The sequence below is a fragment of the Elephantulus edwardii genome, unplaced genomic scaffold (assembly GCF_000299155.1).
Source record: "Elephantulus edwardii isolate Elephantulus edwardi_28Jun2011 unplaced genomic scaffold, EleEdw1.0 scaffold00177, whole genome shotgun sequence".
Classification (NCBI taxonomy): domain Eukaryota; kingdom Metazoa; phylum Chordata; class Mammalia; order Macroscelidea; family Macroscelididae; genus Elephantulus; species Elephantulus edwardii.
In genome coordinates this window covers 2,427,237-2,446,976 of record NW_006399927.1, presented here as the reverse complement: position 1 = coordinate 2,446,976, position 19,740 = coordinate 2,427,237, and the positions used below count along the sequence as shown (strand labels likewise).

The 19,740-nt window shown below is 43.0% G+C and overlaps 1 protein-coding gene across 1 annotated transcript; it reads right to left on the bottom strand.

Annotated features, from left to right (window-relative positions):
• Positions 1–2,512: 2,512 nt before the first annotated feature.
• On the bottom strand, positions 2,513–7,179 carry LMOD3 (leiomodin 3 (fetal)). The gene is made up of 2 exons (XM_006895954.1): positions 6,886–7,179; positions 2,513–3,919 (listed from the first exon to the last, which is right to left on the bottom strand). Exons 1-2 carry the CDS (start codon positions 7,177–7,179, stop codon positions 2,513–2,515), a joined length of 1,701 nt encoding a protein of 566 aa, XP_006896016.1.
• Positions 7,180–19,740: the final 12,561 nt, after the last annotated feature.

The window sequence follows — 19,740 nt, the reverse complement described above, 5'->3', positions numbered from 1 at the left end:
CTAATAAATTCAAGGTGGGGATGGGGAACTGGAACCTTGGTGGGACTGGTAATAGAAAAGGAATCGCTCTCTTAATCCAGCCGTACTGCATGTGTCCTAGCCTCTACTCCATCTCCTTTTCCACCAAGGCCTGCTACTTTATCTAGGAATCTGCCATTTTAAAAACTATAATACCTAAAATTGAAAGCGTTTTAGAATTGGTTGAAATATGGAAAAGGTAGTTAGTATAGTTCTGCATGCTTGCCCTTATCATTCTAAATTTATCCTAATGTCTTTTACTGGACTTCAAGCTGAAATGTTTGGCCTTGAAGTCTACCTTCTAGTGGTACAGTGTTAAGGAACTGCACTACATGGTTCAAATCCACCATCTGCTCCATGGGAGCAATCTTTTCCCATGCAGTTTACTCTGAAAACTCACTGGCGGGTCAGCTATCAGTTCTGATTAGACAGTACACAACAACACTGTAAGCTCTGTGAGGTTCGACTGACATCCGGATCATTCTCTTATCACTTGACACCTGGGACGATCTGTAAAATGTCTGCTGTCTGAATGGAAGTGAATGGGATGGATTCTGAGGAAGCACATTTCTCCTCAGTAGCACATTCCATCAGAAGCCAAGGAATTGGTTCAAATAATTGTTATTTTAATTTCATTCTCTTTTCTATTCAGGGTTCACTTACCCCTCTTCATGTTGATGTAAAAGTAACTTTTCACTCCCTTCGGAATGTAACTTTCTGACCTTTCTCACTGTATGCAGCCGCCTATGTAGGCGGGATATGCTTTACCAGCATTCTTTTTTTTTCTTTTTCTTTTTTTTCTATAATTGTATTTTATTAATTTTCATAAACATTTACAGAGATTTTGGGCTTCCACTCATTCATTGTTGCACTATTCTCTCTACCCTCCTCCCAGTTTGTCCTTGTCCAAATGCCACAGTGCTTGTCAAAGCCAGTTTACCAGCATTCTGATCCACTCCTAAAAGAGTCTGGCAGCCCAAGAGGAGCAGGTGCAAGAAGCCTGGGGTGGTGCCCAAAGGCAGCAAAAGGACCCTTGTCTAACCTCATGTGACCTCTGCATCCTCATCCTGGTCCCTGTCCAGGGAGAATCAAGGATCCTCTTAGTCATAGATGGAAGCCTTCTTGGAGTTAGAAAAATGGAATGTCGATAATTCTGCATTACTAGCAGATGGGACTATGGAATACATGATAGATGGGTCTGAGGGGAAAAGATGGGCACTCAATCTCCCATGTGATTCACAGTCTTCCAAAAACTCCTGGAGGGTCAGCGACTCAAGTGAGTATTATTTGAATATAATAATAAAATGACTGAACATTTTGTGTAATACTGTACCTAAATTCCTCATCCCATCTCCTGAAATGACACCAAAGTAAAATATTTTTATATGTCCATGTTTACCAGTTAAGTAGCAAGGAATAGGCCTGTTCTACATCTTAGCAGAAATAATGACTCAAAGTAAATAGTAAATCTGAAATACTAACATGTTTTAAAACTCCATTCATGAATGACCAAGCTAACCTGAAGTTTACCATTTGCCTGACTGCTTAAAAAGGAAGCATATAAATGTCATTATAAGGAGTCTTTTCAACTACTAAAAAGAGCTCACTGTAAACTTTTTGGAAGCATTTATAGTTATAAATGACTGGTATTCTTACTTCTTCCTTACCGTGGGCTCCTCTGGGTGAAAGCTGTGTGTGGATGGGCTAGTGTTACTCTGAATATGTTCTTGTAGGGTACATATTAGTAGGTGATATTTGTTGAGTGGCATAAAAGGCTAAGTGCGAAAGATGGGAGGTCTAAACTCACTAAGAGGTGTCTCAGAACAAAGGCCCGACATTCTACTTCTGAAAGGCCCTTGACATTGAACTGAATTTCACCATCTGATCTAACTCTTCCTAGCTGTTTCTCCTAGCCATGTCATTCACCTTCTCAGGTTATGTGATATTGAATTGGAGCAAACTCATAGTTAACCCTCCAGTGGATTTTCAGAGGCAGTTAATGGCAAGACAGGAGACTGCCCGTCCTTCTAACTGAAGTAGCTGGTGGATCCAAACCAGGTACCTTTGGTTTGCCAGTTCAACTCCTACCAGTAGGCCATTAGGTAGTTAACTTATGTAATGAGTCTAACCTAGAGCAAGTGTTCAATAAACATTAACTGTTCATATTGTTACAGTAGTTATAAAGATGTGGGAGGTTTGGTGGCCTAGTGGTAGGGTGCTGCGCTGGCAACTCAAAGCTATGCGGTTCAAATACATCAGTTGCTTCACTGGAAAAAAGGTTGGCTAACCTTGCCTCTTCTAATTAACTGCTTCTGGAAAGGACCTGGTGGGTCTGCTTCAGGCCAGTTCCCACTCAACGGCACACAACAAGAAGTTACATAGATGTGTTTAGAAATAATCCTGGATTTAGGATAGCTCAGCTCTGGGGAGGTAGTGACAGTGCCCGTGCTGAAGTCCTCGGCACAAGAGGGGCCACATTCATCCCGGGGCTCCATCACCACTTGTCCCTGCTCCTACTTACAGGTTTCAGGTAGGCCACGTTGCTGTGCCGGATGTCATTGAGAAGCTGGTCTCTGGGGGTGATCTCCACCAATGGGGGTGGCCTGTTCCTGGGCACCGGCCTGAGCGTCTTGATCACGTCCTTGAGGTTGGTCTTCTCGGGCGAGTCTCCGGCGTTGGGCAACCAAGACTTGCGCGGCACGCGCTTCAGCTTCACCCCACGAAGCCCGTCGGGGTCAGCGCTGTTCTGCTGGGTCAGTGAGGGCTTCTTGGAGGTGCCTTGGGGGGTGGGAGGCCCAGGCGGCTTCTGGAGGAGCGCCTGAGTTCGGGGGTCCGGCGTGGTTCCCCCTAGCCTGTCCCACATACCGGGCGGCAGCTGGAGGAGCGCCTGCAGGCGGGGGTCCGGAACAGGTCCCCCCAGTTTTTCCCACATGCCAGGTGGCAGCCCCAGACCGCTCTCCAGCGCGGCGATGAGTCCCGCGCGCTCTCGCAGCTGCTGCCGTCGCTGCTCGTCCTGGCGGCGCTGGCGCTGCAGGTCCTGGTTGCGCGTGAGCAGGCCGGTGACGGCCATACGCGGCCCGGGCAGCTCAAAGCGGTAGCCGAGCTTGAGCAGCGTGGTGTTCGCGCGCAGCAGGCGCGCCAGCTCGTTCTCTGCGCGCTGGCCCAGCACCGCGCGCTGGTTATGGAAGCGCAGCTCCGTCAGCGTCTCGTTGAACTGCAGGCAGCGCGCCAGGGCCACCACGCCGCGGCCGCTCAGGGCGTTTGATTCCACGTTGAGCGCGCGCACGCTGCGGTTCTCGCGCAGCATGTTGGCCAGTGCGAAGGCCACGCTGTCGTCGGCGCCCACGTTGGCCAGGCTCAGCGTGCGCACGTGCTTGTTCTTGCGCAGCGCGCTGACCAGGTCCAGCAGCATCTCCTTGGGGATGTTCTCCACGTTGTTGAGGTTGAGCTCCGTGAGTTCGGGGTCGTTGGCCCTCACCCGCCTCAGGCTGCCGTCCAGGTCCGTCTGGTTGCCTGATGGCCGCGCACTGACCTTCAAAAAACTGGTGTCTAGCGCCAGCTTCTTGGGGTCCAGTTTGGAGATCTTTTTCTCATTTTTCTCTGGGGCTGTCTGCCGGGTGAAAGCTTGGCTGTTCACCTGTTGGCAGTCACTCTTGCCATTTTGGATTTGCTCCTTTCCTTCCCCACAGACTTCTGTTTTCTCATCACTGTCTTCACCGTCTTCATCTTCATCTTCATCCTCCTCCTCATCTTCTTCACTATTATCCTTTTCTTGGTCACTGTTGCTGTCCTTTGCTTCTCTTTTACTGGCAGCTATTTCACTGTTGAGCCTGTCTTTCAGAAACTGGGACAAATTTGTATTACTTCTATCTCTTTCTTCATGTTGGCCTTGTTTACTCTCCTAAAAGAGAGGTTTGTGAAGGTTAGAATAAGTAACGGTAAAGAAACATTAAATAGAGTATCTACTGGATATGGAAAAACGTAAAGTTTTATTATTAAGTAAAAAAGACAAGTCAATAAACAGTATTCTACAGTATTATTCCACTTGTGTACGTGTATATTCACCTATAAATGCGCAGAAGATAATATAAAAGTGTTAGTCTGGGCAAAGAGAATGAAGAATTAAGAACTCAAATGCTGATGGCCTTGCTTGTTAAAGATAAGAAGAGAAAATGGCCTTGCTTGTCTGGCTGAGCTAGCAGGTGGCTCGTAAATCAGAATGGAATGTCCCTCCCTAAAGACTCTGTTTATAAAAATCCTCCCCAGTAAGTTCACAGTGTGACTTCCCATTCTGCCTCTCCAGGATGAGGAACTCACCCAGGAGCTCCCCTTTCCCCCCTTTTAATAAAGCTGCATTAAGCTTTCTCTCATTTTCTCTCTGATTTCTTCTTTAAGTCCACTAACCTAACCTAACAAAAAGTTCATTTATGTGTGGGGACAAATATTAACTGGATCAATTATTGGCATACTGGGTTTTTCCTAAAGAACAGGGATTAAACACTAAAATTATTATGATCAAAGGAAACACTTGGGCAACTTTCATTTTCTATATTATGTAATGACACAAAGTTAAGAATTCTTTTTACAAAACACATGTAATAATTATTTAAGCAAATCTTCCCAAACTAAATTTATACAAACACACATATTCAAACAGAATTTAGCCCTCATCCTATGTGCTTCAATGAAAACCGAACTAATTTTGTTCAGATACTGTGTTTTATTATGCCATTATTATGCTCCAGGATCGGCAATCTACTGCTATGGGATTAATTGCCTCTGAAAACTGGATAGAGGGTCAGATATGAGTGGGTTCTGACTTGACAGCATATAACAACAAACAACATTAGATAAAAATGGAGCACTCTGGAGTGGGGATTTCCACTGCTAACCCCAAGGTGGCACCTCTCCAGCAGTTTGAATCCACTTGTGGGGGAGAAAGACAGGCAATTGCCTCATATATGATTTAAAGCCTCCAAAAACCTGCTGGAAGTTTGACTAGGCAACCTTCTGACTTGACAGCAATGAGTTTTAATTTTGAGCTCGCTATATATAACCTGCATGAAAAATGGTGTCCAAAACTAAAATTTACATTCCTAAAATGTCTGCTAATCTGGTGGAACATGTCCATCAAATGTTCCTCCAAACAATGTTTTGTGTGGAAAATGAGAACACTCAAATGCTTTTAAGTTTACCACAAACCTCAACTTTTTTTTTCTCCTCAGCTCTATGAAAGCAGCTCTGACTACTCCAGTTTTGTTTGAAGGGCAGTATCTAAGGAGTGGCATCCAATTCCTAAATAACATGCCTCTAGAATCTCTATGAACTTTGATAAATGTCAGTAGTTGTAGAGGGGCTTTGGGCCTTTTGTTCATAGGGTCCTTATGAGTCATGCTCGACTTGAAGACAATCAACAACAACAACAACAACAGCAGCATCTAAAGAGTGGACAGATCTACCTACAGAAGGCAATGGGACTGTGCAGAGAGATTGAAAAACAATTGTTTAGGCTGAGAAGGAAAAGAACAGTCTCCTACCTGACTGTTTATTGTCTTCTTATCCATCAAATAGTGTACTTTTATCTACATGACGTGTGCCTCACAGGTGTTGCTTTGAAAGTCAGTGTGGCAATTTGAGACACAGGGTCATCCAAGCAAGAAACTGATCTTTCTGCTCAGGACTCAGTCTGGGCTGGAATTAGCAGTTGACCATGACAGTAACCACAGCCACATACAGGCCTTGCTGCATTCCTCATCTAACCCAGCAGGGGCAGTGACCATCAGCCATTTAAATTATACTCCAGGAGAAAAAGCAGAGGTCTCCAATTTATTTTCTTTTCTGAAGCTGACTTTTAGTCCCTTGACCTCTAACTAGAAAAGGTCTGAAACTGTACTTTAAACTCAACCTGATGAACCTTTCTTGAACTGAAGGAAGATTTAAACTTTCCTAACCATGAATTCCATTTACAACTTTCTTTAATTATAGTTTGCCTGTTAGTAATATGATGAGATATTTATATCAGCAGGCATAAATCAGACTTTACTTAGGGAGTGCTCCATATTCTTTTCTTAAGTAATTCTTAAGCGAGTCATGAAAAAAGAGAATTTTGATATTCAATAAATTCAGAATTTGAACACAACTGTAGCCAAAAAAATATCAAGATGGGAATGCAATTTGCTATATAAACTTTCATCAAAACCATAAGATTAAAGAAAAAATTAAAACTGCTTAACAGCTCTTCATTTCTGAATGGTATTGCTGATATCCAGTGTGGGCTGGAAATAATTAGGCATTTTTGAAGGTCTAATTTGGTTTCATCACAGAGGTGTGACTGTATGGACTTTGTGGGGCTATGAAATAACTGAAGTGAGGTGTGGAGTACCACATGTGTGGAGTGTGCCAGCAGGAAGGGGCACAGTTCTCAAAGCGCCTGCAAGTCCCAAAAAAAGATAAGAAGGACACATGTTTCTGGATTATCAATTAAGCCACCAAGTGGCATGGTTAAAGAAAGTGGTCTCTTTCATAACAAACAACATATGAATGTTTTAAGAGACATTAATAAGAAATGATCAACTTTCCTCTCACAATTATACCATCTAAGTATTGGGAAAATTCTAGTTCAGAGTAGGGTCAACTATTACATTATATATGTAGGTACATAGATAGGGTCTCTATGAGAAACAGGTGACTCAACAGCACATGACAACAATAACAACAATGTATATGCATACAAAACATACAAACATATATAAAGAACAAAAGGGAAAAGACAACTTTGGCATCCTGAGACATCCCCAGCACAGTAGGACAGTTAGCCGCCCTGCCCCAGGGGAGCCATTCCTGTGTTGGACAGAAAACCCTGATTACCTCCGAGGACACAAAGGTGACAGGAACACGCTCATCTTCCAGCATGCGTCTGGATGCCTTCTGCCAATACATATAATCTACAAGAGATTTATGGTCAAAGTTTCCAGTTGGTGGCTTGTCGGTCTGATCCTTCTGGATCATTCCCACAGGAAGCCTGGGATCGGGCACCATGACTTCCATTTCAGACTGCAGTTCTTTAAGCTCTTTGGGGGACAGGTTGGCCAAGATCTCATCTTCATCAATGTCCTCGCCCAGGGGTTCTTCTTGGTCTGAGTTCTTGCTGTGCTCTGACATGTTTGTTTTTTTTCTAATAGAAAAGAAGGAATAGTCAAAGATAACTTTTTTTTTTAAATCCTCACAAAGGTCCTCCAGTTAACAAGTGTGCAGGGTCACTGCTACCTTGAGACGTCTCCCCCCCAAAAGAACCCGAGAGGTGCTGGCTGAGTGGCGCCGAGTGACCGCAGCTAAGCCCATGCCCGGTCTATATTAAGCAGGGCTGCTTCGGGCAGGTCAATTTATAGTTCTGCTACGCTGCTCTCCTTACGGCAGCTTGACTCAGCTGTGCAAATCTGTCTGACATTTCAATGCAGCTGCTCCCTTACCCCAGTGTGTAACAGGCCTGCAGAGCCGCGGCGGGAAGCTGTGTTCTCTGCCTGTCCATTACCACGCCCAAATCCATGTAGCTCATACATACACGTATCTCAACACTACAGGGAATCTCGCTCCTATGTAAATCATTAGAACAACTCACAATAGTTCAGAAAGGAAATCCAATAAGCAACCTGAGTTTTGCTGAAGGGAAAATTCACCTGGAGGTGGAACTCAAGCTGTCAGAGTGAGGTTCCTTCACTACAGTGTGAACCTGGAAAGAAGTAAAACCAGCAGACACGCTCCACTGCCTTCATCTGCTCTGTAAGTGGATCCTTCGCCAGATGTCCTTATTTGCATCTTGATCCTGTGATCTAGCCTATGGGTACAGTCAGCACTTAAATTTCCAAAGTAAGTGAAGAGTTTCATGTGTTCAATAATTTCTTTTCTGGCTAAGCATCCATTTAACCAGAATAAATAAAAAATTAATTAGAAGTGAAATGTAAAAAAATAAATAAAATCTCAAATCATTAAAGCCTTGTTGTTGTTGTAAGTACCCCATTGAGTAGGAACCGACCCTTAGCTGAGCCTTCGCAGGTTTTAAGAAGCTGTGAATCACATGGGAAGAGATTGCCCATCCTTCTCCCACGATTAAAGCTGTAGGAGACACCATTATATTACCAAATAATACCCAAATTACAAACTGCATACCCTTTGTAATTGTAATTCCACTTTCAGGACTATGTTGCTGTTATTGGGGGTCGTTATGATAACTGAATCATAGAGACTCTATGTCCATCAGCCTTGCCGGACCCTGCACCATCATCATCCTCTCTGTGCTTCAGCCTAGTGTTACAGTCATTGGGCCAAGGCATCCTGTGGGGGACTTCCTCTCCATCTTCTTGTATTTTTCCAAATATATTTTTTTTTGTCAAGGACTGATTCCTCCCGACAATCCTCCAGACAAATTATGTGGAAACTGAATGTATTTTGTATGTTGTGTAATGTCAGGTGAGAACCAGTTCATGGCTGACCCTTGGGTGGGTTCTTAGAGGCTGTAGATCATGTAGGAGAAGATTGTCCAGCTTTTTCTCACAGAGTAGCTGGTGGATTCAAACTACATGCCTTTGGGTGGTCAGTGCATCTCTTTACTACTACGCCATCAACACAGATCATATTAAAACAAAGTACTTGTATGATAAAGGAAGGAAATAATACATGCCAATGTAGACATTTAAACATAAAATATCCTTAAAAAGATAAACAAGAAATTAATACCTTTAAGAACAATTTTGGCTTTAACAAGGAGAAATTTATTTTTCCTTACAGTTTGGGAAGATAGATGTCTACATTCAGGGTGGTGGCTTTATGGCAAAGCCTTTTTGAGAACAGTTCTTGTTTCCTTGGCATCTGAGGGCCTCACACTTCTTGGTAATCTCCACATGCCTGGCTCTTCCCTTTTGTCAAGGAGCTTCCCAGTGCAAGGCCCAGACGACACCCTCCTGTACTGATTTCCTTTCTTGGTGCTACTGAGGGACCCCAAGGGCACAACTTTCAGAGTGAGAAACAGGTTATCTTGGGACAGCAGCCAACAACCTACTGATGTCCAGATGATTCCAACGCATGTCTCCCCGGCGTGGTCAGAGGAGGTGAGCTGCTGAGAGATTTCAGAAGCCCATTACAGGTCTTTCTTCCAATGTGCCTCGACATGAGTTCAAACTACCAATTTTTTTGTCATCTGTTGTTATGAGCTGTCAAGTCACTTGCAACCCATAGTGACCCTGTGTACAGCAGCTATGAGTCTGTCCCTGTCCTAAACCAGTCTCACTGATTCCGACACACCAACCCCCATTACTCCAGTTACCGTACCAATCCAACTCAACCAGGGTCTTCCTCTCCTGTGCTGTCCTTCCACCCTTCCAAGCATGAGGTCCTTCTCCAAGGACCAGTCCCTCCTGGCCACATGCTCAGAGTATGTGAGATGGAGCTTTAAAATCCTAGCCTCTATCACCCCAGACACAAAAATCAACTCCAGGTGGATCAGAGACTTGGGAGTAAAGCCCCAAACCATAAAGTTCATGAGAGACAAACTGGGATCAAGCATAAAAGCCCTAGAATACGGTATAAAGAGACTGCCAAATATAGCCAGAAAGGCACAATCTCAAGAGGTTAAAATTGATGAATGAGACCTTCTAAAGATTAAGTCACTATGCACATCAAAAACTTTTTCCAACAGGGTGAAAAGAGAACCTACCAACTGGGAACAAACATTTGGCAATGCCATCTCAGTCAAGAGTCTCATAATGAAAGCTTATAGAATACTCCTGGGCCTCCGTAAGAAAAAGGCTGATAACCCAATTATAAAATGAGCAAAAGACACAGAAAGAATTTTCACTGAGAAAGATATTCGGATGGCCCACAGACACATGAAGAAATGCTCTAAATCACTGGCAATAAGAGAGATGCAAATAAAAACCACAATGACATACTATCTCACTCCAGTAACAGTAGCAAAATTTAATAGAACAGCAAGTAATAAATGTTGGAGAGAATGTGGCAAGATAGGAACTTTTATACACTGTTGGCAGGATTGTAAAATGGTACAATCATTCTTGAAGAGAGTTTGGTGCTTCCTTGAAAAGTTGAACATAGAAATCCCATATGACCCAGCTATTTTACTGCTTGGAAAATGACCCGAGAAAATGATAACTGAAGCACAAATGGAGACTTGTACATCAATGTTCATAGCAGCATTATTCACCATTACAAGAACGTAGAAGCAGCCCAGATATCCAACTACAATTGAATGGATTGAGAAATTATAGGACATTCATACAATGAAATACTATGCAGCATGCGGGAGCAATGATTTTGTAAATTATTACCTAATTTAGGAGGGACTGGAGAGCATTATGCTGAGTGAACCGACTCAGTCTCACAGGACAAATATTGTATAAAACCATTACTGTAGAATGAGTATGAAGATCCAAGGCAAGGGGAAGGTGGAAACAGAGAGATGAGGTTGTGTGAGGGGGTGGTATTAATCATGGGGTTGTATAGTTTGATGGGGGTGAGGAGTGAGGAAAATTGAAAGAATCTAGTCTGAAAAACAATGGATTAGAATTTTGTGAATAAATCAGTATAAATTAAAAAATAATAATAATCCTAGCCACTCTTCTCCGGTACCACAACTCAAAGGCATCAATTCTTCTGTCATCCTTAGTCATTGCCTAGCAAGTAATTGTGAAGACCATAGCCTGGGTTAGGCACACCTCAGTCTGTAGACTTAGTCTGTAGACTGACATTGTTGCTTCTCAGTACTCTGGAGAGGTCCCTGACAGCAGATTTACCTGATGCAATTCATCTTTTGATTTCCTGATTGCTGGTGTAAATAGTGTTGATTGTGGAGTTGAGCAAGCTGTGATTGTTAACATCCTCAATCTCTTCTCCATCCATCATGGACAATTAATTGGTCCAGTAGTGAGAATCGTTGTCTTCTTGATACTGAGCTTCAATCGATATTGAAGACCACAGTCCTTGACCTTCTGCAGCAAGCGCTTCAGGTCCTCTTCAGTTTCAGCAAGTATGGTTATGTCATCTGCATAACGCAGATTGTTGATGAGTCTTCCTCCAATCCTGAGGTCACATTTCTCTTTATAAAGCCCAGCCTCCCAAATGATCTGTTCTTCATATAGATTGAAAGGTATGTGCTTGCTTCAACTACTTATATACTAAAATTGGAACGATACAGAGATTAGCATGGCCACTGCACAAGGATGACACACAAATTCATGAAACATTTCATAGGAAAAGGAAAAAGAAAAAAGAAGAGGTAAGGAGACATGACACATCCCTGACACACTCCCTTCCTGATTTTGAACCATGAAGTGTTTCCCTGCTCTGTTCTGAGGACTGCTTCCCTGGTCCAAGTATAGGTTTCACATAAGTACAATCAAGTGCTCTGGAATTCCTATTCTCCTCAAGGTTAACCACAATTTTTTTGTGATCTACACAGTCAAATGCTTTTGCATAATCAATGAAACACAGATAGATATCCTTCTGGTACATTTTGCTTTCTGCCAAGATCCATCTGACATTGATAATAATGTCACCAGTGCCAAGGCCTCTTCTAAACCCAGCTTCTATTTCTGATAGTTCTCTGTTAATGTACTGTTCCAGGGATCTAGGCCATCAGCTGCTCCAAAGGAGAAGGATGGGCAGTCTCCTCCCGTGTGATTAAATGCCTCTGAAAACCTGACTCAGGGTCAGCTTTGGGTTGGTTCTGATGCTACAGAACACAACAACAACATATATCTATGTATACACACATATGTTATTGTTATTGCTATGTACAGTTGAATTGTAAGCCACCTATAGCTGATACTCCAGTAGGTTTTCAGAGGTAGTAAATAGCATGAAGATTGCCCGTCTTTCTCCCATGGAGCAGCTGGTGGACTGAGCTACATACCTCCGCACCACAGCTCCTTACCTACCACTAGGCCACCAGAGCTCCCAAACACATGTGTATCTATTGTTATTGATGCTATGTACAACAGCCCTGAGACCTGCCCTATCCTGAGCCAGTCTCACTGATTCTGACACACCTACCCGCATTGCCCTGTATCAATACTGTATCAATCCATCTAAGCCAGGGTCTTCCTTTCCTGCACTGTCCCTCCACCCTCCCTAACATGATGTCCTTCTTCAAGAATCGGTCTATCTTGACCACATGCCCAAAGTATGTGAGATGGAGGTTCAAAATCTGAGCCTCCAAGGAGAAACTTGGTTTCACCTTCTCCAAGACAGACTTATTTGTTTTCTTAATGGTCCATGGTATGTTCCAGACTCTTCTCTATCACCACAACTCAAAGGCATCAATTCTTTTTCTGTCATCTTTAGTCATGTCCAGCTCTCTGAAGCACAAGTAATTGCGAAGACCGTGGTCTGGATTAGGTGCACCTTAGTCTCTAGACTAACATTGTTGCTTCTCAGTACTCTGGAGAGGTCCCCCACAGCAGATTTACCTAATGAGATTTGTCATTTGATTTTGTGACTGTTGGTGCCAAGAGTGTTGATTATGGAGCCAAGCAAGCTGTAGCTGTTGTTGTTATATGCTATTATTGTTAGCAAAGACTATGACTCGTAGTGACCCTATGAACAACAGAGTTGAATCTTGCATCATCATCACAGTCTCTGCCTTGCTCGAGCCCCAGAGAGATGTTATCAATTTATTTGAATAATTTTTTATGGGCACAAAACAGCAAACATATATTATCTTATAATTCTGGTGGTCAAAAGTTCAAAATGGGTTCTTATAGAAACCCTAGGATAGGATTTCATTCCATATCTTTTCCAGATTCTAGACATTAAACACATTCCTTGGCTCATGTCCTCTTTCTTCAGATTCTAAATTAGCAATGAAGCCTCTATGTCTCTTTGAATTTTGATTCTTAAACTAAAGAACACAGGGACATAATGGCATCTTACTTTTGGCCTCAGCCCTGGCAGGCCTTCCTTTAGTTTCTATACTAATAAAGTAACATCTTGGTTTCAGTAGGCAGGAAAGTAGACCAGAAAGAACATTTTGTAGTTAAGTTGCAGAACAATGATCTAGAGACTCTGGCCAAAAAGTTTTTGTGTCTAAGACAGTTTGGGAATTGGTATATTCTACATTTGGTCAATAGAGATTAATAAAAGACATTAGTTCTATTTAGGGATCCTGAGAAAGTTTATACTCCTTTAAAAAAATATTATTAAAAAAACATGTATCGGGACTCTAGGGGGTAATGGGGTGGGAGCAGGAGGGTGAGGATGGGTAGGGATGAAATCACAGGGTTGCACAATTTGTTGAGTGGAGGGAGTGGGTAAAGGAAATGAGCAAGATCTGGAAGGGACCAAAAATGACAGGGAGATGGTGGGCATAGTTCAGTGGTGATTAATTTTTTTTTTTAAACAAAGAAATTTTCTTTTTCATTTGTGGGTTTTCCATTTGAGAATAGGGGTGTAGACTCTCTCGCTGCTTCATGCTGAACAGAGGTGTTGAGATGAAGGGGACGGGGAGGCTACTTTAACACTTTACTGGTGGTCTTGAGTTGAAGCTGCATGGCTTCTTGTTCATTTAGAAGGTATTTTCCTGACATGTTCTGCCCTCTGGACTGCAAGGCATTTGCATGAGTGAGTCTAATGGGGGTAGCTGTTTGAACTTTAAGGCTCCATCCACCTTTGCTTCCTTAGCAGGCAGTTATATTTCTCTTTTGTCTCTGGAACCTGGCTCAGGGTTCAGGTTCTGGAACAAGACTTGGTGTTCAAGTTACTTATAGGAAAGGGAGCAAACCTAGAGAGAACAAACTTGTGAGTTACAAAGAAAAGGGCTTTGGAGGAGTTACTTATAGGTGTAATGGAGGAGGAGATGGAGCAAAGTGGCTTAGATAAAGTTTCTCATACAGACCAGGTGGTTTTCCCCAGATGCTAGGCAATTCTTCCCAGGGTTCCAGACAACACTCCATAAGGGCCAGACAGCTGTCCCCAGGGGCCAGAGGACTCTCCCTTGCCAGCTGGCTCTTCCCAGGGGCTAGGCAGTGTACCTCAGAGGCCAGGTGGCATTCCCCAGGGGCCAGACAACTCTCCTCAGGGGCCAGGCAATTCTTCCTAGGAGCTCATTCCCCCCCCCCCCCATAAAACCTCTTCTGAAGTCTACCTTGCACCCTACCTGGGACGTTGGCCGAGGACAACACTTCTGCCTCTAGCACCACCATCATTGCTCTCTTTCTCTCAGCCAAGTGGCCTAATTGTAACTCGAAGTAGATATTATTATTTCCCTCTCCTACAAATGGAGAAAGGGCTTCCAGAGTGGTGAACAGACTCTGCTTAAAGTTGATAAAGTAATAAAGGCAGTAGAACAAGGACTCAAAACCAACGTTGTCTGAAGGCAGGCTGTGAGGCAGCGAGCTCTGCATGATGCTCCGGTCAGCCATCTTCCATCCTCCTCTGCAAATAAAATCCTGCTGAAAATAATTTTCAAAATGTTAGAGAGGATATGGTGAGATCAGAACTCTTCTATGTCATTGGTGGGATTGTACAATGGGACAACCACTCTGGAAGGCAGTTTGGCATTTCCTCAAAAAGCTGAACATAGAATTCCATATGACCTAGCTATTCCATTGCTTGGAATATACCCTGAGAAAATGAGAACTGAGGTACAAATGGAAACTTGTACACCAATGTTCATAGCAGTATTATTCACCATCACAAGGACATGGAACAGCCCAGATATCCAACCAAATTTATGGTACATTCAACAATGGAATACTACACAGCATGCAGAAATAATAATTTTGTAAATTATTACCTAACTTGGGAGGCACTGGAGAATATTATACTGAGTGAACTCAGTCCCATAGGGACAAATATTGTATAAAAATTGGAGAATGAGTATGAGGATCCAAGGAGGAGGAAATATGGAAGCAGAGGGCTGAAGATATGCCGGGATTGGGGGGGGTGCTTGATCATGAGGTCACCAAATTTGATGGGTGGAGGAGTGAGGGAAATGTGAAGGAACTGGTATAAAACACAATGTATTAGAATTTTTTAAATAAACTAGTATGTTGTTGATTGCCTTCGAGTTGAGCATGACTCATAACAACCCTATGGACAAAAGGCCTGAAGCTCCTCTACAACTATCGACATTTATCAAGGTTCATAGAGTTTCCATAGGTATGTTGTTTAGGGAGTGGATGCCACTCCTGCTTCCAAACCTGTCATAGTATGTTATGTGCCATTTAGTTACCTGCAATGTACTGCTACCCTGTGTACAGCAACTCTGAACCCTTTTCTGTCCTGAGCCAGTCTCACTATTTCTGACACACGAACCCCCATTGCCCCTGTATAATTATAATAATAAAAAATAATAGCCAGAAGCTTACACCCTGGGGCACTTTTGCCAGCCGGCTGTGCACACAGAGCCTATACTATTTAAACAATCAATGTTTCCCAAACTTATTTTGTTACCTCAAGCTGTTTTTAAAAAAAGATTTATATTGGTTTGCTTACAAAGTTTGTATACATTTTTTTTTCACACCGTCAAGGTGATTTGAACCCTATTAAAAATAGGATTGCTAGGAGAACAAACAAGTTTGTCCTGGAGAGGATGAAGCTGGGAGTCAAGGATTCTGAAGCTTTGTCTGACATACTTTGGGCATGTTGCAAGGAGGGACTTGTCCTTGGAGAGGAACACCATGTTTGGGAGGGTGGAGGGACGGTGTAGGAGAGGAAGACCCTTGATGAGATGGATTGATTCAGTGATTGGGGTGGTGGAAATGAGTGTGTTGGAGACAGTGAGGTTGGCACAGGATAGAGCAGGATTCAGGGTTCTTGTACATAGAGTAGCTATGAGTCACAAGTGACTCGATGGCACATAACGACAACAACAACAACAACAATAATATTCTTTGAAGGAGTCTTGGTGGCACAATGGTTAAGTACTTGGCTGCTAAACACAGAGGCAACAGTTTGAACCCAGCAGCCACCTTCTGTGGAGATGAGACCTGGCAATGTGCTCCCATAAAGATTCACTCACTCATTGTTGTTGAGTTGGAACTGGCTCATAGCTGACCCTCCACTGGGTTTTTGGAGGCTGTAAAAGAAGAGATTGCCCATCTTTGTCCAGAGGATCTGCCTAGGAACACTAAGAGGCAGTTCTACTCCTTCATCTGGAGTCGCCATCAGTCATAATCAACTCAACTCACACAGCAACAGTAACACTGTTCTGTGTTATCAACTTTCTAAGAACCATAGCTTGTGAAACAGTGTTGCAGATATACAAGGAGGGCCTCGAGTTGCTTATCAGCGCCTGTACTTAGTATCTATGTGACGTTGTTCACTTTACTTTGCCTAGTTTCTGAGTTTATATATAAAGGGGATCCAATAATAAGTATTAAGTATGTCGATACTTATATCATTGATAAATCTGCCTCTACAGACCTCTGTACAGTGCCAGAGGATGTCTCTTTAAAAACTAAGGTATACTTGTCCCAAGACATGATATTTTCACTTGCTTCATGTGCATAGAAAGGTTGGACAATGAATAAGGAAGTATTGCTGCCTTTGAATTGTGGTATTAGCAAATAATATTGAATAACACCAGGAGTGCCAAAAGAACACACTGATTTCAGAAGACATATAGACGATGGATTGATATGCGTGGGTATGAGTCATCTCTGACTGGATGGCACTTAACAACAACAAACATCACTATAAGATTCCAGTCCTTGGGAAATGACATCATGCTGAGAGAAGTGGAAGGTCAGAGAAGAGAAAATCCTCAACTCGATGGATTGATATGGTGACTGTAGCAATAGGCTTGAGCATGTCTTGGATTGTGGGGATGGCATACGATGGGACAAAGGTTAGGCCTGTTGTTCATAGAATTGCTGTGAGTCATAGAGAGAGCTCTGCTGGCCTAGTGAATAGAAAGTTATGCTACCAAGGCAAAGGTAATCTGCGGCCCTCAGGCCTGGTTTTAATTGTTTTTGGTTAAACAAACAGTGATATGTAGTATAGCACTGGTCTGTCCATTTGCTGTACAGAGGTAGCTTGTGGTTGCTATGATGCTAATACCGTGACACTGATGTATCAAATGCAACAATGGTAACCATGGTGGACAGTGTTTGGTGGAGCTTCCAGATTAAAACAGGCTTGGAAACAGGAGTGGCATCCATTTCTGAAATAGCTTGCCTTTGGAAACTATGAACTTAGAGAAATGATAAAAGTTATGCAAGTGTTCAGGTCTTTTATTCATAGGGTCCACATGAGTCATCTATGACTCGACAGCACTTAATAACAACAATAGCCAAAGTAGACATTGGTTGTAATGTCTCCAGTGTCATGATGGATCTTGGCAGAAAGCAAAGAGTACCAGAGGAACATCTATCTGTGTTTCATTCATTATGCAAAGGTATTTGACTGGATCACAACAAACTGTGGATAACTTTGGGGATAATAGGAATCCCAAAACACTTGATTGTGTTTATGGAAAACCTGTACTTGGACCAGGAAGCAGTCCTCAGAACAGAGCAAGGGAACACTGTATGGTTCAAAATCAGGAAAGGAGTGCATCTGGGGTGCATCTTGTCTTCATACCTTTTCGATCAATATGCAGAACAGATAATTCTGGTGGCAGGGCTTTATGAGGAGGAATATGACATCAGGATTGGAGGAAGACTCATCAACAACCTGCGTTATGCAGATGACAGACACAACCTTACTTGCTGAAACTGAGGTGGACCTGAAATACTTGAAATACTTGCTGCAGAAGGTCAAGGACTGCACTCTTCAATTTGGATTGAAGCTTAATGTAAAGAAGACAAAGATTCTCACCACTGTACCAACTGGTGGCACAGTGATAGGTGGAGAAGAGTTGACAGCTTTCTTGGCTCCATAATCAACACTCTTGGCATCAGCAGTCATGAAATCAAAAGATGAATTGCACTGGGAAAATTTGCTGTGAAGGACCTCTCCAAAGTACTGAGAAGCAACGATATCAGTATAGAGACCAAGGTGCACCTGATCCAGGTCTTTGCAATTACTTGTGTATCAGAGAGCTGGACAATAACTAAGGATGACAGAAGAAGAATTGATGCCTTTGAGTTGTGGTGCTGGAGAAAAGTCCTGAACATACCACAGACTGCCAAGAAAACAAATAGGTTTGTTTTGGAGAGGGTGAAACCAAGTCTCTCCTTGGAGGCTCGGATTTTGAAGCTCCATCTCACATACTTTGGGCATGTGGCCAGGAGGGACTGATCCTTGGAGAAGGACATCATGCTCAGAAAAGTAGAGCGACAGTGGAGGAAAAGAAGACAGTGGATGTGATAGATTGATACTGTAACTGGACTAATAAAGGTAAGTGTGTCAGAATCAGTGAGACTGGATCAGGACAGGGCAGACTTCAGAGCTGTTGTACATAGGGTCATTATGAGTTGCAGGTGACTCAATGGCACATAACAACAACAACAACAACAACAACATACAACATAGCCAAAGTGCTCATTAGAAGCATGGATGCTAATACATCGTATCACATACTTTTGCGTGTTATCAATAGAGATCTGTTCCCAGAGAAGAACATCATGTTTGGAAATGCAGAGGGCCAAAGAGTGGAAGACCCCTACCGAGATGAATGGACATGGTAACTGAGACCATGGACTTGAGTGCAGCAGAGGTTGTGAGGATGTGTAGGATCAATATCCTGGTTTTGTCCTGTTGTGGATGGGGGGTTACGATGAGCTGAGGCTGCTAACAACAATGGCAGTGGCAGCTAACAACGATAGTATAGGATTATGAGAGTAGTAAATGAGGCAACATATGTAAATTAAGCAAAGTAGCACATGGTACAAATTAAATCCTTACTAACAGCTATTACATTGTACTATTATTTTACAGCTAGCCACAGAAACATCTAAAGAAAAACAATACAAATTATATTGTAAAATGTTGAAATATTTCCATGACATAAGCCATTAAGTTAATGGCAATAAACAAAAGATTTTTTCTTCACATCATCAGACACATTTATTACACACACACACACACACACACACACACACAAAGAAACTGTCTTATGCACAATAATTGGTTCTATCAAATAATCATTCTACTTAAAATCTTCCAAAACTAGATTTAGGCAAAAGGTAGCCATTTCTGCACTACCATTGTGACCTTACTGATTCCAGCCATGTGGTCACCATCCACATCCTTCAAAAGAGACATTTGACTGCCTTAAGGTGATTAAAGGCTGCACGAAGCCGCAGGATTCGGGGAAAGGAAACTGTATCTCACTGCATCAGGTAAACAGCTGACAAGGCGTGAGTCTCAGAGCTCTTTAACTGCGGCGTGAGGGCTTCTGAACAGTGAAGGCGATGGTGTAGTGGGGGACCAGGTGTGGGCTCATTTCGTCCCTGCCCCTTTCTTGGGCTCTTGCTTCAGTTTGTAATCGGCCAGCGCAGCCTTGATCGCATCTCCAGCCAGCATGGAGCAGTGAAGTTTCACGGGAGACAGGCAGAGTTCCTTGGCGATGTCGGTGTTTTTGACGGTCCAGGCCTCTTCAACCGTTTTCCCTTTCATGGCAGAACCTCAGCCAAAGGTCTTGAACCTGGAGTCCACGATCTTCCCCTTGTCCACTTGGATCTGTAACGTCATTACATCGCAGCAAGCAGGAGCCCGCATCATTTTTGAGGTCTTATCAAGGGACCCCACGTTTCGAGGCTTTTCCTA

What these genes read in the sequence shown, in the direction of transcription:
- LMOD3 (XM_006895954.1), bottom strand. Translation starts at nt 7,179, where the DNA reads ATGTCAGAGCACAGCAAGAACTCAGACCAAGAAGAACCCCTGGGCGAG. An exon ending in TCACCTTTGTGTCCTCGGAG is followed by an intron (nt 3,920 to 6,885) that starts GTAATCAGGGTT and finishes CCTCTCTTTTAG; the next exon opens with GAGAGTAAACAAGGCCAACA.